The sequence below is a fragment of the Cephus cinctus genome, unplaced genomic scaffold (genome assembly GCF_000341935.2).
Source record: "Cephus cinctus unplaced genomic scaffold, Ccin1 Ccin1_scaffold0330, whole genome shotgun sequence".
NCBI lineage: Eukaryota > Metazoa > Arthropoda > Insecta > Hymenoptera > Cephidae > Cephus > Cephus cinctus.
This window is the reverse complement of record NW_014333027.1, coordinates 1,476,300-1,491,789: the sequence shown is the minus strand read 5'-3', so window position 1 is coordinate 1,491,789 and position 15,490 is coordinate 1,476,300. Positions and strand designations below refer to the sequence as shown.

The following is a 15,490-nucleotide window of genomic DNA, read 5'->3' as shown; positions in this document are numbered from 1 at the left end:
AGGAAACATGGAATACAACAAGAGTCAATAATAATCTATGATTAATAGAAATAGTTATATCGATATTAATATCTTCTATAGTTACTCTAGTGCAAACTTTCCCGAGATACTATTTATAGAAATCTTTTCTCCCGTGAATATAGCTTCAGGACATGGTATATAAGATATTTCCGAAAACTTTATTTTTTATTATTTCCTCTAATGTGGTAAAAGTAATAACATTCTAAGGCGAACTTTAAGGATGCTCAACTGTATGAGCAATGATAAGTATATATATATGTATACTTAATACGTTCACCCCAGTCTCTTATATAGAGAAGCACGCGAGTGGAGAGATGACCTAATGCAGAATTCCGCCATAGCTCGCGGCCGCCAACTACTTCTCACGGCTTTACTTGTTCGTCAACCTTTCGCCATTTTCATTTTAATAGCACGACGCCGCCTCGTGTACGATCTTCTCCGTAGAATCACGTGCACGTAGCTTACATCCGTGCGTGGCCGCTTCGGTGGCCCAGGGCACTAGAGCTGCATTATCTTCGGGTATAAAAATTTGCATAATTTTACATGATACTCCGTTGAAATCGCGAGGGATCCATTACGCATCATCTTCTTCGTATACATAATACAGTAGACTCCCGTATGACGCGAGTTCTTACGATGCAAATTTCTATAAAGGGCCGAAAATATTGCGACTACCGTATTCACGTAACGCGTATCTACGTACACTGCGACAAATAACAAAAGACAGGAATTACCTGATTTAATAATTAAAACCATACGGCACGATTTCCTACCGCGTTATCCGGGAGTCTACTACGCGTGCTAAAGACATATATACATATATACATACTAAACATCAAAGGCATCGTTGTATCTAACTTATATTTCATCTTTCACTTCTTTTTGTCTCTTTTCAATCTTTTCCAAACTTACCGATACTCGGCCAACCGGCTACACCCGTAACCAATATTACTCTCCCAAGAGACAGATCGGTTGCCAATAGGCTTGTTTTGCGAAATGATTCCGTCACGTTGATACCGATCGTAGGCGTGTGCAGAATGTGGGTAAAAAAAAAGACGAATTATCGTTTTGCTCTTTATACTAAAATTCACTTGATGAAATAATGACAGACAGCTTGTCAGTTATTATGATTGGCAAGAGATAATATTTCAAGGAATAAAGATCATTGTCTTTATTTCACATTGATACATAGATACAAAGTAATACCGGTAAGAATTTAATTGCGAATAACTCGTGAAATATTTCAAGGACTTTGTTGTCGCGCAGGAATTTCTTTTTTGGTCCAGCCTTTTTTTCTCATATGTCACTCATAGTAACGTCTGTCTATACGGGGTGTCCCACGACTTATTCCCCAACGGGCACTGGCATATTCTCCTTTGAAAATAGAACAAAATGCAATTCGTCCGAATGAAATCGGTTGCAGCGTTCTCGAGAAAATAAATATTAAAAATTTAGAAATATCATCATGTCTCATGTTCGATAATTCATAGTCTAATGATAATATTACAGTTTCTACTTGAGTTAATGTGTTCACAGAACCAAACGCCCGCCACTTTCCTTTTCTACTACCATTGTTTTCTTTTTTTTTGGCGATGATTGGAACTTACTTAAAATGATGATATTTCGAAATTTTTAATATTTATTTTCTCGAGAACGCTGCAACCGATTTCATTCGGACGAATTGCATTTTGTTCTATTTTCAAAGGAGAATATGCCAGTGCCCGTTGGGGAATAAGTCGTGGGACATCCTGTATACGCGTATCCTACGCACAGTGACGGACGCGAATAGACAACGTTTGAATTTGACTTTCACTGTTTCACGATTAAGACCAATAAACATCGACGCTCTTAGTTCACCGGGAAATAGTTAATTCGTTAGTTCACTCTGCCAAGAATCATTTTACGAAACGATCAAGAAATCGGAATGAGTCTTTAATTGAGATTCTACTGGCCAAGAAGTCCATACGTGGAATAACCAATTGGCTATGGCAAAGTCCTGTATAATTTGACAGTCGATAGGTCACGACCAAAGCCTGCACAGTTTCGACCTACCGGGTGAATCTGACTGTACCAGTTTACTCCTGATAATAATTAACGTTTATTAACAGCGAAATAAAAGCGAGGAATTAGCATTTAAATTAATACAGTTATATGCATGTGTCATCGCTCAAAAGAATTTAGCCCGAAAGCGAATAAGAATAATGGAATCTCTGTGTAACCAGGACTCATCCCATTTCTCATAAATACATTAGCGCCTACGTATACCTAACTTACATGTAACGACATTAATAGTACGTTTTAGCGTTACATCACCTTACGACTTTCTACAACCTTTTTCGCAGCGTGCAGCCGTCACGAAAACTTCCTCGACATTAAATCACGAGAAAGGAATCCCTCTGACGTGAAAACGTTTTTTGTCATCTGCGATTCGTCTACCGAGTAAATCATCTCTGGGTCCGTCGATAAGGGGTAATCTGTAAATTCGGCATATAACGGCTAATTATTAGGAGACAGTCAAAGGAAGGACTGTCTCTGATATTTTTCTTGACTTTCAGAGCACGGATCTGGTAAATGACACGTGCCGTTATGGTAGGTCTTAATTATGACGTAACTTCAAATTTACATACGTAGTTACATATGGTCACATTTAAAGAAATACACACTATGGTAATGTAAATATGTAGATGTTATTGCCTTATATTTTACTCTACGTACACGTACGGTATATATACAGTTGATCGTTGTTTCGTATTACCAGTTTTATTTTGCCCCTGTATATTCTCTTCCGTTTCTACTGAATTATTCGTTGAATGGAACTCGGAAAAAATCCTCTTTTGATTGTCAATCTCTTTTGTTTTAGTTCGGGAGCGGAAAAATTCTTTTGCTTTTCTAGAAGAGGCGAGAGCTTGAGGCTTTAGTTGATTTTTATGATATTTTAAAGTCGAAGTAATAAAGGTCAAAGCAAATTTCGTATTCTCAACTGGAAATCGAATTATCACTGGTATACAATGCGATTCCGCAAAACTGGCCTGCGATACTTAGCGCATCTGGTTAGCATTCACGTTTTGTGGCAGGGAAGCCGCCTTGTATATCTACTGGGGTACGTATAAACTGCCTTTGTGAATAGCCACGTATACCGGGTGTCATATAGGTATACGATACACGTGTACAACCTTATAACATTAAGATATATCTATCGCGTTATTCATAGGCCGTAAAAAAAGATCGGCTTCTTGAATTCCATAATGGGTCTTTTTTTATGCTGTTGGTACTTTTTCGTAGCGACACTAACGATAAGATCGTTACGATCTTGCGGTAAAGATGACAAAATTGCTTTCGAGCGTCCGCGCACGCATTACAGTTTTTTAAGGTTAGGTTTACGTGGGACAAAAATGATGAAACATTTTATATCGCTCGATATACGAATGTCGTACGTTCGGATGATTTTTTTTTCTTACACACCGTATATAAGTTGGTTCTATAGAAACCGTACCGCGAATTATCTCACTTGTATCTGCTACGTTAATTACTATGCGATGATAACTCGTTATCAGTATCCATATGAGGTTTAAGGTGTACCCAAGGAGTGGTGTGTATTTTTGTTTTGTGATTAAAATGGATCAGTTTGCTCGGAGTAAATAGAAATTGGTTAACACTTCTTTTGGCTGTCTATAAAACTACTGGACATTGATTAGAAAAAATTAAACATAATTCTACATATTGATAACAATGTTCATGGTAAAATTGTCATCGGAAAATATTTAATTTCGAATAGAACGGAATCTGCAGTTTAGCTCTCTTGCAGAAGACCAAGATGGCAGCCGTGGCCAGGGACGTCAGATTTTACGATAGTCAAGATATTATTACTGGATTCGCGAGAGAAGTCAAGTGGGCATCGTACGAAGGAAGTCGAAGCGTAAGTAGAGTTATCTGCACGAAAAAAAAAACTCATGAAAAGTATTAAGGGGTACCAAGAACCCCACTTTTGAAAATATTAGTTTTACCTTTACGCAGACTGTGGAACGACCGCGGTCCGTGACCTTAGTACGAAGGTCGAAAAGCAGGATGTTCCCGTTCCACGGTCTAAGAATCGTGGAGTTTAATATCCCTAGAACTTCCCTATGAGTAAAAGTACCTGGAAGTATCGAAATAAAAGATAGGCTAAAAAATAAAAATATTCTTTTATCCAAAACCTAAACCTTTTCTAGCTACATTCAGCCCTGTGCAATCGCAACCTGAAAGAGTCCTCCCTACTCGTTTTCTACGTATCTAAAAATGACGTGAACCCCTTCCACATACTTTTAAGACACCCTCTATAGAAAGTATAGCCAGGTTAAGCGAAGGTACCTCTCACGCTATAGGTATAGTAGCGTAGGTGGGGAGATAGTAGTCTGCCAGGGTTCTGCAGTGTAGCCATGGCACAGCCAGGTTATAGTGGAGGAGAGTACACGTTCAAACGACGTCGTCCTCTACGAGAATAATTCGTTTGGAGCATCTACCTACCTACCAACCTACCTACCTACCTACCTACCTACCTACCTGCTTGCATTGCTGCTTGCTTCGCTGAGCTGGCTGGCTGCCATCCTCGCAGGTAACAGAAGAAGACGAAGAAGTGGTGGCTGCTGTGGTGGTGGTGGTAGCAAGACGAAATACGTCCGGCGATAGTGTCCGTGATATCGGTAGTACGTAGTAGTGGTTGGTAGTAGTAGTAGAAGGAGGTGGTGAAGGTAGCGAAGAAGGTAAAGAAGGAGGCAAAGAAGAAGTTGGGAGGTGGGAGAGTTGCTCGCTCCTCTCGAAAGGCAAGGCGTCGAATTCAGGACAGAATCCGTCGCGGTGGAGTCTCGCTTCGAAACCGTATACTGTCGATCGCGAACCGATCGGGACGTACGTAAGGTGTGGCGTGAGCTCAGCCGATTCCTCATCTTGTAGACGGTGTGAACTTTTGTGTTCTTCATATTTCAACCGACATGAACCTCCTTCTATTGGATCTTACTAGGAGCGTGCATCGTACGGGTTCAGTTTGCCTTTGAGTTTTCGCATTGGATTTACTTGCTACCCGGCAGTGAATAACGACTGGTGTTGGTTGGTCAGGATATGGAGAACTGTTTTTTAAATTTTAAGATATTTTTCAGTGCAGTTCAATATACATTTTTATTTTACATTTTAATATTCGAAAGTCACTCTACGTGCCACGATTTTAGGTGAGTTCATGCTTCGGTCCAAGGGCGAATCTTTTGTGACTTTTATTACGATTATTTTGACTTTTTGGGGTTTACCTTATCAATGGATCAGTGAAGTAAGAGAGTGCTTCTTTCTATAGGATTGTGTGGAATTTCATGATAATTTGTGAAAGAATTTTTTCTATCTTTATTACACTTTAGTATGTTTTCAAAATGCTTGGCTTTGCTTTTAGAGAAAATTATGTCAACAGTGTATTCGTCTTTGTGAAAATATTTCGTATTGATTCTGATATATGATCGCATTGTGAAAGCACCTTAATACCGATTTGACTTGACCGTATATAAGAGTGCAAAGTGTCTAGTTGCATCCGATAGTTGTCAAACAAGTAACGGCACTGTACAGATTCATTCAAAAATCCATGTCACTCTACGCAGAGTGACTAACCTCGTATACCGTACGGAGGTAGATAAACTCATCCGATGATCCTGTTCGCCAAGTGGAAATATAAGATGGTCCAGTGGCATGAATAAATCATCGGTGGAAAACATTAGTATGCGATACGGTGCACGTGTCACTGTTGACTAATGCTTTATTGCACTTTCGTGAACGCACGTATAAATCTGCACTTTGATCAGTCATATCCTCGTGATGGCTTCCAGAAAAATAAAAAGTTTCAATGATTGGGAAAAGTTTATAATTTTTTCTTTATAATTTCAGTAAGTTATGGCCTTGCGCTTAAGGGGTAACAAAGATGTCAAAAAAAGCTCTTATTATGTCTGGTACTTGGGCGCAAGGGAAGCCAAAGGGGTGGATGCCATGCCTGGTGCCATAGCTTACCTCCTGGAACGAGAACGACTTCAGGAACCTTTCAAGGTCACATTACAGGTGAGTGGAACCCACATGAAGATCCGGTTTTATATCGGCGGCGAAAATAACCAGAAAATAAAAAAGCTCAAATTCGTAACACGTAGATAGTTGGGTATCAGTGTCTTCTGCTGAATGCGTGACTTCGTTACAGAACCTAGACCATTCGGATAGACAGTAAAGCATAGACTTTATGGGATGTTCGCGAGGCGAAGGAAGAACCAAGAAGTCATTGGTGAAAATATTGCCGATGACGAAAGTAGCCAATGTCAAAAAAGTAAAATCGACCCGAATGCCGCTAGAAACGAGCACGCGAGTAGAATAATAAATTTATTTTTGAATAAAGTCGGTCGATGCTCTCTTCACGCTCGATTCGTCTCACGGCACGTTATTCCGCGTCGCGGACACTCGCGAGTCCTCGCGGAATTTCATAATTGAAATTTCGCAAAAGCTCGCGAAATTTAACGCAAAAATTCGTCGTTATGCTAATTCCCATTAAGCACTTGACTCAGACGGATTCGAGTAATCGAAAAGTTGCATTCCAGTCGAATTGATAAAAGTTCCTAGAAGTCTGTCAGAAACAAATTTCACAATCGTAATGAAAATTAAGCGACAAATCATTTTCGATGCGACTGTACGAGGATCGCGTTATATCGTGTGTCAATGCGTGTGGAGTGAATCGAAAATTTTCAGGATTTTTCGAAAAAATCATTGATAGTATTTTCAGATTTTTATAATCGATCTAATCGCGAACCTTGAAATTACAGGTGACCGATTTGTTTAATGTGCACAAGATAAATTTCCAATATCCTCGTATTTTATTTTCCTCTTCTTTTCTCTCCCACGAGCATAGTTGCTGAACGTTACGTTACGCGAGCGTGCCGATAAGTTGCAGGATAAATAGTCAGCAACGTGATTTTACTTGGTTCGTTGATTCCCCCGTAACTATATCGTAATGTATAGCAAAGTGGCGTATTAGAGGCACGACAGTATATACGTGCACAAGTGCCTATTCGAATAATCAGAGACAGCAGCAGGGAGAAATATTGCCAGTGGAAATTGAAAATTGCGGAACCGAGCAAAGTCGAATCCATGAAGTTCCCAGTCGGCTGTTAGGAAAAAGTTACAAAATCATGAAACACATTGAATTGTGTAATTTCAAATCGGCCCGGGTAGGCATTGCGGGAAAGTTTCCGATGTCTCCAGGCAAGATCTGTCATAACGGTTGACAGCTCGTGTACCTACCATGAGAACATTTAGACAGCCGAATGACAACAGTGTGAAAGTGAAGAATCGCAGAAGCGATAATTATGAGAATTCAGTAAGATCCAACAATGAAAACCATACCCGTGTGTTTGAATGATTTTTTGAAAAATTTTCTTAATGTTTCGAAAATGCCAGGCCGACTGCGACATTCGAAATTCTTGAAAAATGACAGTCATAGTAATCATGATGACAACGGTCACTGGATTCAAGGTTTTGACGCTTGCGGTGTTATGTACAGTGTTACTTCACTTTTGAGAATATATTAAGAGACCCGGATTCGTGCATACGCGTCTCTACATATAACGAAGGATCAGCAGGAAATCACTTGAAAATATTGACAATGTAAAATCATTGTACAGGCGTAGAAAAAAATATTGAAATACGCGTGACTAATGAAAATTTTTATTACGGACTGTACTATAAAAATTCACTTAAACACACTGAAAGCTGAATCGTTAATCGTGAAGAATTTAAATAATCAACACCTGGTTATATGTTTACTTTATAGAATGTCATGTGAATATTACGAGAGATGCTTAAAATACGATAAAAGAAGGATTTCTCGAAATCTTACAATCGGGCAAATTTATCGTAAAGAAATTATCGGAGAAAGCATCCCATTTGCATGACTGTCATTGATTTATTTGACAGGTCAGCAGTAAAGGCTTGAAAATCATCCAGACTGTTCATCCTGGAGGCTCGATGAGGTCAGCGGTCAAACATCTGGTCCCGGGTCATGCAGTATTGGCTGCCGTACAAAGAGAAGATATCGTAGCAGCGACGTTACTCTTACCGAACCCAGCGACAAATAATCCGGTACACGTACACGCGTACAGGTAATTTCAAAAGAAATAATTGAAAGAGTATACTTCGTATGCACTGGATATACCGTGTGGTATTCTTTGTTAACCGTCTTAATAAAACCAATCAGCTGGACTTTCTAAGTAAATCCGCAAAGAACTGACTTTCTCGCAACGGACTAAATCTAAGAGACGATTATTAATTATTTGCAAATAATATTTAATTATTCGTCAGATGCGATTCCGTGGAGACTGCCGAATTATTGGGGGGTCAGTTAAAGGCTCTGGCGTCACATTCAGAGAATCTCGCCAGAGTCTCTTCCGTGGAAAATCGTATTCGCAGCAATTTGGGAAGCGACGGTCGTAGCACGAGAGAATCGGAGTCCTCCGAAGGAAGCGGAGAGCTGCGACATGGTCCAGCTCAAAATACGACAATTTACGAATCATTGGCAGCTGAATTGCGAGCAAAGTTGGGTTAGTCGATCTATGCTAACTTTGTAGAAGCGTCTAATATTTTTTTTAATTTTACATTTTTTTTTAAATTTAATTATCACTTTCAGGCAGAGGAAATTCAGGCGATGGGGATGGACCAATTCTGTTGCCACCACGTGACTATGACACTGTTCACAGACACCGTGGAAATTTGGCTGGCATTGAATTTCGTCGATGTCTCAATCAAAGTATTGTAGGTGGTAACACTGCGATCGACAGAGGTGGTACAAGAAGTGCAGCTAGCAGTGGTATAGGATCTGATAGCGCGGCAACACCACCACCTTATCAACCTCATCATCCGCTAGGACCCAGGCCATCTCGACCATCCAGAGATTCATCATCAGGTTAGTACATTTTTTTTTCCCTCCAACTAATCAAGCCGCACGGTCATAAATACGTCTGAATGAAGTTTCGACCTGGTTGTAAACGAACCGTGAGACAAGTTCAACTGTACACGTGGTATAGGACAAGAGTAATTAACGAACGTCCAATCGATACCCATAAAGAACAAGGTAAAGAAAAACAAAATAAAATCCCGCTCACTTTCTACTCCAGAAACAAGTACGCCAGTCAATCACAAGCCAGCCAGGTAAAAACTAGAAGTCTTATCACTCGAAGCAGTTGAAACAAACGCGTGTTCCAGTGACCTAAATCAGACACATCAAACAAGCTAATTCATTGCCAATGAGTTCATAGAAAAAATATAAGAAAATTGAAAAAAATCCGTAAACGACAAGCAACGAATAATTTATAAAAATTTTTATTACGAATTCATCCCTCCTAGTATCATGGTTAACCTAAAATTTTTTTCATTCCATTGATCTACCCTTTGACCCATATCTACTGTATTTCACAAACGATGCTGTTAAAGGGTCACACGAACTTGACCTCCCGGTTCCATTAATAGCCGTCCCATATAAGATCCCATAAATAGACAATAGAATATAAGCAAAGCAAACCTTTCCAATGGTATAACCAAAGGAATACTAGTTGGGTATAGACAGAGGATGTAATTCTAGCACTAAGTAGACATCGAAGAGATTGTATTGGGCACCTGTTACGCTGTAGAATAATACCGTTAGTTTAGGACGTCGTGTCAGTGCGGCAGCAGGTAGGCAGGCGGGCATGTAGGTAGGCACCAGGCAGTTAGGTACGTAGGTGCTTACGTCAGCCTACGGCCTCTGTTCGCGCTTTAATACATACTCGTATACACTGCTGAATTCTATATACGTACTATAGATGGCCAGTGCATGTCCTCCTATGGTTTGCCTTAATGTTTGATTCTGCTGCCTATCGTGGAAATTGTGGCACACTTTGCACCCAGCCGATTTACCTACATGACCGATTCCCATCCTAGAATCTCAGGCTGACGATATCTCCAGTATATATATAACGCACCATATAACATACATAAAGTACAGTACATTATATCGTACGATTACCATTATAAACCGTACAAGTACAAAGTTTGTTATACTCAACCGCGCATACGTTTGCATACGGATATACATATATGTATACATACCCTCACTTCATGTGCTCATCATCACTTTAAATGGCCGCTACGGCTACGAAGGAAGATGTGGGTATATTACGCGGCAGTCTGGTACATACGTGGCGACGACCGACTTAATTTCCACCTGCGGGTTCGATACAAATTTGATGAAAAAAAAAAGAGAAAGAAAAAAGAAAGGGAGAGAGAAAGAAAAAAGACTGCTATGAAAAAACAACTGAAATTGCACGCAACCCGAAAAGGGGGTTTCCCCCTCGTCTTTCCTCGTTGAAAGTACCGTTGCAATCGAGGAAGTCGATTACGCGAATCTCCGTTGGTTTCTTGCTCCAGTTTACACTCGAATGTACGAAATCTAGGACCCCACCAATTAGTTGTCCATAATCGTTAAGTGTACTGGACATTACAATTAGCCTTGATGATTTCAAATAACCTGCCCCTTGCTCCATGTCCAAGTACACTACTGTGCTTATTGAGACCAAAATTTGCCATGCCAAACGAATATAAGTATACGTCAAGGGTATAGTACCACAAGCAATGCCAGAAAGAGTTGGTAGGTGTCATCGTTGAAAGCTTAATCACTACCATGATTCGTAATCTCTGGTATTTTGTGGTGTACCTGTATCAAGAGTGTAAGTCGTGTCACGATCGTTGCGTAAAAGTTAACGCGGAGCTACGGATTTTCATGACATGGAATGATGATGACAGTGGGAAGAGACGGTGCTGGTTGAATGGGGCGGGGGAGGGGGAGAGAATCGTAAATTTCTGTGTGAATCGACCTCGGATGAGGCCATGGAATAAGGTTCCGCATTCTCGGCCCACAGCCTGAGGCCTCTTCTTAGCCTCTTCGTGTCTCTTTGACTTCTTCCTTTATCTCTCTTTCTGCATTCGTCTTGCCACGTAGCACACTGATTCCTTTGCTTGCCATTAATATCGTTCCACGATTCAATGACTGCCCCGTGTAGAGACATGCGTTGCAGTTAATCGAGTGGATTGGATAAGAGGGACGAAGGAAAATCATGCAGAAGAATCTTGACCAGTCGTCCCTGAGTCGCGTTGAAGATTATTTTGCGTACAAGGACACGCGTAATTTTTTGACGAAGTCGCAGATCGAGAAGAAATCCTTCGGAGATAGCGCTGGATGACCTTTGAAATTTTTGAAAAAAAATTCAGACTTTAATTAAATAGTTATTTATCTACGGAGGAATGGTTCAAAGGTTTCTTATACTCCTTTTTTTTTGGTTTTGTTTACAGATGACGACTGGGGTATACCTGCCGAGGAGAATGACTATCTACCGGAGACTGGCTCGAATTTGACTCTGCCCAGAGTGGCCCGAAGTCCCGAACGACTTCCGGTTGTAGGGAGAGGCGTGTCGCCGCACAGAAGTCGCAGAGCGCCGGAATTAAGACAGAGATCACCGAGTCCTCAGTATCAGCCCAGGATGAATCCTGGTGAAATCGTCAGTCCCAGGGAGCGGTTCCACGATGCTAAGGAAATGTTCAGGGCAATGGAGAGGGAGGTCATAGCTAGGCCGGTTATGGCCCGGCAACGAGAAATGGAAAATCACGAAGCTCACAGGTACAGAGAGAAAAGTCAATGAAACAGGTGGCCTGTAAAAATTCAATATACTATGTATATGTATAGAGTTGACTTCTGCGAGTGGCACCAGTTACCATTATAAACTTCAATACTGGACAAGGAGTAAGAGTTTCTGTATCTGCTTTAAAGGAGCTCTATAGAGGCTCGTTATAATTTTCATTTTCTGTACCAACCAGGGTCAGCTTTCTACGACGACTGGTTTTGTCTTCGGAAAATCCATAAAGGCTTTCACCGTCGATTATAAAAATAATGGAACACGAAAGGCGCATGTATTGGAAATACGTTATCGATGCGTGTATATTAAATTGAATTAATTGTTACAGATTAGAATCCAGCAGACAAGTTCACGAGGAAAGAATAAGTCGTCAGCCCAGTGGATCTTCGTCATCGGGAGTCATTCAAGAACACCTGGTAAGACGAAGCCATCCTGATCACTTGGTACGTGAACCGGAAGTCTCCTATAGGGCTCGGCCAAGACCAAGAACTCATCATTACCTGCCGGAACATCCACCGGATGCGGAAGTCACGCGAGCGCGACCACGCAGTTTCTACGAAAGTGCCTCTTCAGTCAGTAGGGACCAAATACGAGATCATCATAGGAACGTGATAGATCACAGAGACGTACGTCATTTATTATTATTATTTTTTTTTCATTTAATTCAATTTGACTCAAATTTATATTTTATTAATCTGAAATTTTTTTTAGATAAGAGATCTTCGTGATCGGCAAAATTCACGTGAATTGCGGGACAGACCACGCATGCGCGCAACTGCCTATCAAGAATTATCCGAACACGAAAGATATCCTGGTCTGGATCGGGACAGTGCCAGACCACCGTTGGAAATAGTTCCAGCAGCTGGTAGATACAGACACAGTTATGCGGAACCACCGAGACTTGGACTTGCCGCTCTTCATCCTTACTGACGTCTCAAAATAATTTGTCAAATGATCCGTGTATCGTCCTTATCCAATAAGACGATCAGCCACAAAATTTGCTCTTGCATTATTGCAATTCGACTATCCGGCGGTAAGATAATTTCGCGGGAATCTCAAGCATCTTTTGTCAAAAGATGATTTCGAGAATGACACTCGGTTTTATTATAAATAAGCCCCGTACGAGAAAACGTTAATACTATACTTAATCAAATCCCGACAATTGGATTTGAAACTGTCTGTATACAGAAAATTGTTCGAGGTGTACGAGCCGACGAGTATAGTCGATCGTACGAATTTGTTGTAACATTATTAAAAACAAATCGTTTACTACTTTCTATGATATCAATTAATTGTTGTTATTCGTGTTATCAAAGGAGTGTATATCGTTATCAAGAAAATTATGAAAATTGTTTATTCATTAAATTGCCTGTACGTACTTACATTGTTATACAAATGACGCCTGACTAACGACAATAATAATAATAATAATTCGTACTAAATATTCGTATTTTTATAACTTTTCCTACGTATCTTATTATTATTATTTTATATTTATCTTTAAATCTTTCTTTACTTTCTTGGATTTTTGACAAATTACGGATTCAACAGTCTCCACGATTCTGATCTCCTATCCCACGAATGAAAGTTGACATTATTCACTTACTGCGGTTCTGTACGCAACGCGACACCGACACTCAAGCCAGTGTCGCAAGAGAGCGACTGGGTAACCGACACGAAACAATGAAATAATACTCGCGAGAATAGTGGCGCTATGACTTTTACGGAAAAGTTGTTAAACATTGCCTAATCGCGAGTAATTAACAACAATAGACGTATCGTAACGTGGTAACCGCGTTAATTAATTTATTCCATAACGACCGCGGTTTTTGGTTTACTCATCCGATGGAAAAAAAATAAAATCTCTCAATATCTACAGGAAAATAAATTGCATATTTTTTATCCACAATTTTTTGTTTTAAAATTATTTGGGAATCCTCCATAGAGCATGTGGGAGAGATTCAGAGAAGACACTGTAGTAAGAATATCTTTGACTCGTCAACTGTTTTTATTCTCTCTTACACGTCACACGAGAGTAATGGTGATCAAATAAAAAAAATACCTTGGCTTTCACCCGGATCGAATTTGGTAATGGTGGTTAGGTACGTTCGACTACGATCGTTCAACAATTCGTGTCACGACCCAAGAGAAATCCACGGGTTTCCAAATATATTTGTTATGTAAATCTCAGCCGATGACGCTAAATAAATATTTCATGGGTTCCAGACTCCACTGATCTTTTCACTGTCAATTGCTTTATGCGTCAAATGCACAACTGCCAATATAATGAAATTAAACCGAATGACAATAATATTCTCAAATTTCTCTCAACGCTGGGAAACAGTTGAAAAGTGACAATTAAGAAAATAATTTTCATCACCAAAAATCAAATTTCTCAAAAAAAAACCTATACGGTCTCTACTTTGTGAATGAACCTGTACATAAGGTTAGTATTATAGATAATTCCAGACGATCGGTGCACGTGAACCAACCTATACCAAGCGGGTGAAAATCAAACGGGGACCAGAATAAGGAATGATCTCTCCGGATTCTGAGAATCCGTAGCCTCAAGGCGGGCGACACTGTAGTTCGTTGAAAAGGCGATCTCACGTGTGCTCAATGTACTAGATCGCCGATACGACGTGACACTATAGAGAAAATGCGAGAACTAAGCAAAAAGAAATTTAGGTAAAAAAGGGTGAAAAAAAGAACGTCAAAGAAAATACGAACACGCGATCGACCCTGTACCATGAAAAATTTCGAAGCAGAAAAAGAAAATTGAACTTTTAATATCGAATTAACTCAATTGGAATGACAATTTTTTTATCTTCTATCTATTTTCACTCCCCTTTTTTTAACTATAATCTTAGATCCATTTCAATGATCCCAAGTCGTACATCAGTAAGCACGGCCATTTCACGAGTGGTTGTCATGATTTACACGCAAATTACTTTCGCGGTTGGCAAAGCAGGAAGTGGGAAGTACCACGCAAGTCCGATATATGCCCGTTGCTGAATGGCGAATGAATGGAAAGTCGATGATGTTATACGATTGTATAAATGAAATCGTAATAAGCAGCCCCCTCCGTAACCCGCTAAATTCCACGTGCTTTTCTCATTTTACAACCGAGCGAATTGTACCTGATCTCAAATGACGTAACGACAATTGCATAAAAAGAATGAAAGTCAATAAAAGAAAAATTGTTATGTTCGTAGAGAAGTGCAATGAAAAATGCATTTATTAAATATTTATTAACCGCGCAACTGCATAAGTATACATATATATAGACTTTTTATACATCTAAGAATAAATTGTTTAAGGACACTAAGGACATTCCTGACTTTCTAAGAATTCCCATAAAATTACGAATGGCTAGTTTGTTTCAACATATACACAGTAACATGGGTAGACTCAAGATGAATTTAACTGTACATATACCTGTTGGTTCTCCTTCGTCCATAAAGGGACCTGGCAGGAACCTGCTTGAGTTCTCTCGATGGCAGTGACCTGTTAGGGGTCTTTTGGGCCCCATGCTGTATACATTCTATAGGTATCAGTTGTCGTTTAAATGCCACGGATGTTCGACAGACTCTTTATCACGTCGTTATACCTTAAGGACCAGAAGGCGCCACTATACGTAAAATATTTTTCAGTGCAAAAATCTCGATTTTCTTTCCTCATAATTCATACTCGCGCATTAAATATTGTCGAACTGTATATATTTAACCGTTCGAATAATTTCTGCACTATTTCATCTATTG

At 39.9% G+C, this 15,490-nt stretch overlaps 2 protein-coding genes across 3 annotated transcripts; one reads left to right on the top strand and one right to left on the bottom strand.

Moving 5' to 3' along the window:
• Nucleotides 1–3,947: 3,947 nt before the first annotated feature.
• LOC112494208 lies at nt 3,948–4,976 on the bottom strand. Its single transcript, XM_025084005.1, has 2 exons — nt 4,561–4,976; nt 3,948–4,156 (listed from the first exon to the last, which is right to left on the bottom strand). The coding sequence occupies exons 1-2, from the start codon at nt 4,974–4,976 to the stop codon at nt 4,141–4,143; spliced, it is 432 nt and encodes a 143-aa protein (XP_024939773.1). The 3' UTR covers nt 3,948–4,140.
• On the top strand, nt 4,449–13,638 carry LOC107266968. Of its 2 annotated transcripts, none has more exons than XM_015738064.2 (8): nt 4,449–4,612; nt 5,920–6,087; nt 7,984–8,168; nt 8,368–8,606; nt 8,693–8,968; nt 11,389–11,713; nt 12,058–12,355; nt 12,441–13,638. In XM_015738064.2, exons 2-8 carry the CDS (start codon nt 5,926–5,928, stop codon nt 12,657–12,659), a joined length of 1,704 nt encoding a protein of 567 aa, XP_015593550.1. In that variant the 5' UTR covers nt 4,449–4,612; nt 5,920–5,925; the 3' UTR covers nt 12,660–13,638. The 2 variants fall into 2 exon arrangements, with proteins under 2 accessions (XP_015593550.1, XP_015593549.1); XM_015738063.2 differs by lacking the exon at nt 4,449–4,612 and adding an exon at nt 4,835–5,222.
• The last annotated feature ends 1,852 nt before the right edge of the window (nt 13,639–15,490 follow it).

Coding starts and splice junctions, on each gene's coding strand:
- LOC112494208 (XM_025084005.1), bottom strand. CDS start 4,976: ATGAAGAACACAAAAGTTCACACCGTCTACAAGATGAGGAATCGGCTG.
- LOC107266968 (XM_015738064.2), top strand. CDS start 5,926: ATGGCCTTGCGCTTAAGGGGTAACAAAGATGTCAAAAAAAGCTCTTAT. Junction 8,169..8,367: donor GTACACGTACACGCGTACAG/GTAATTTCAAAA, acceptor ATTATTCGTCAG/ATGCGATTCCGTGGAGACTG. Junction 8,607..8,692: donor TGAATTGCGAGCAAAGTTGG/GTTAGTCGATCT, acceptor TATCACTTTCAG/GCAGAGGAAATTCAGGCGAT.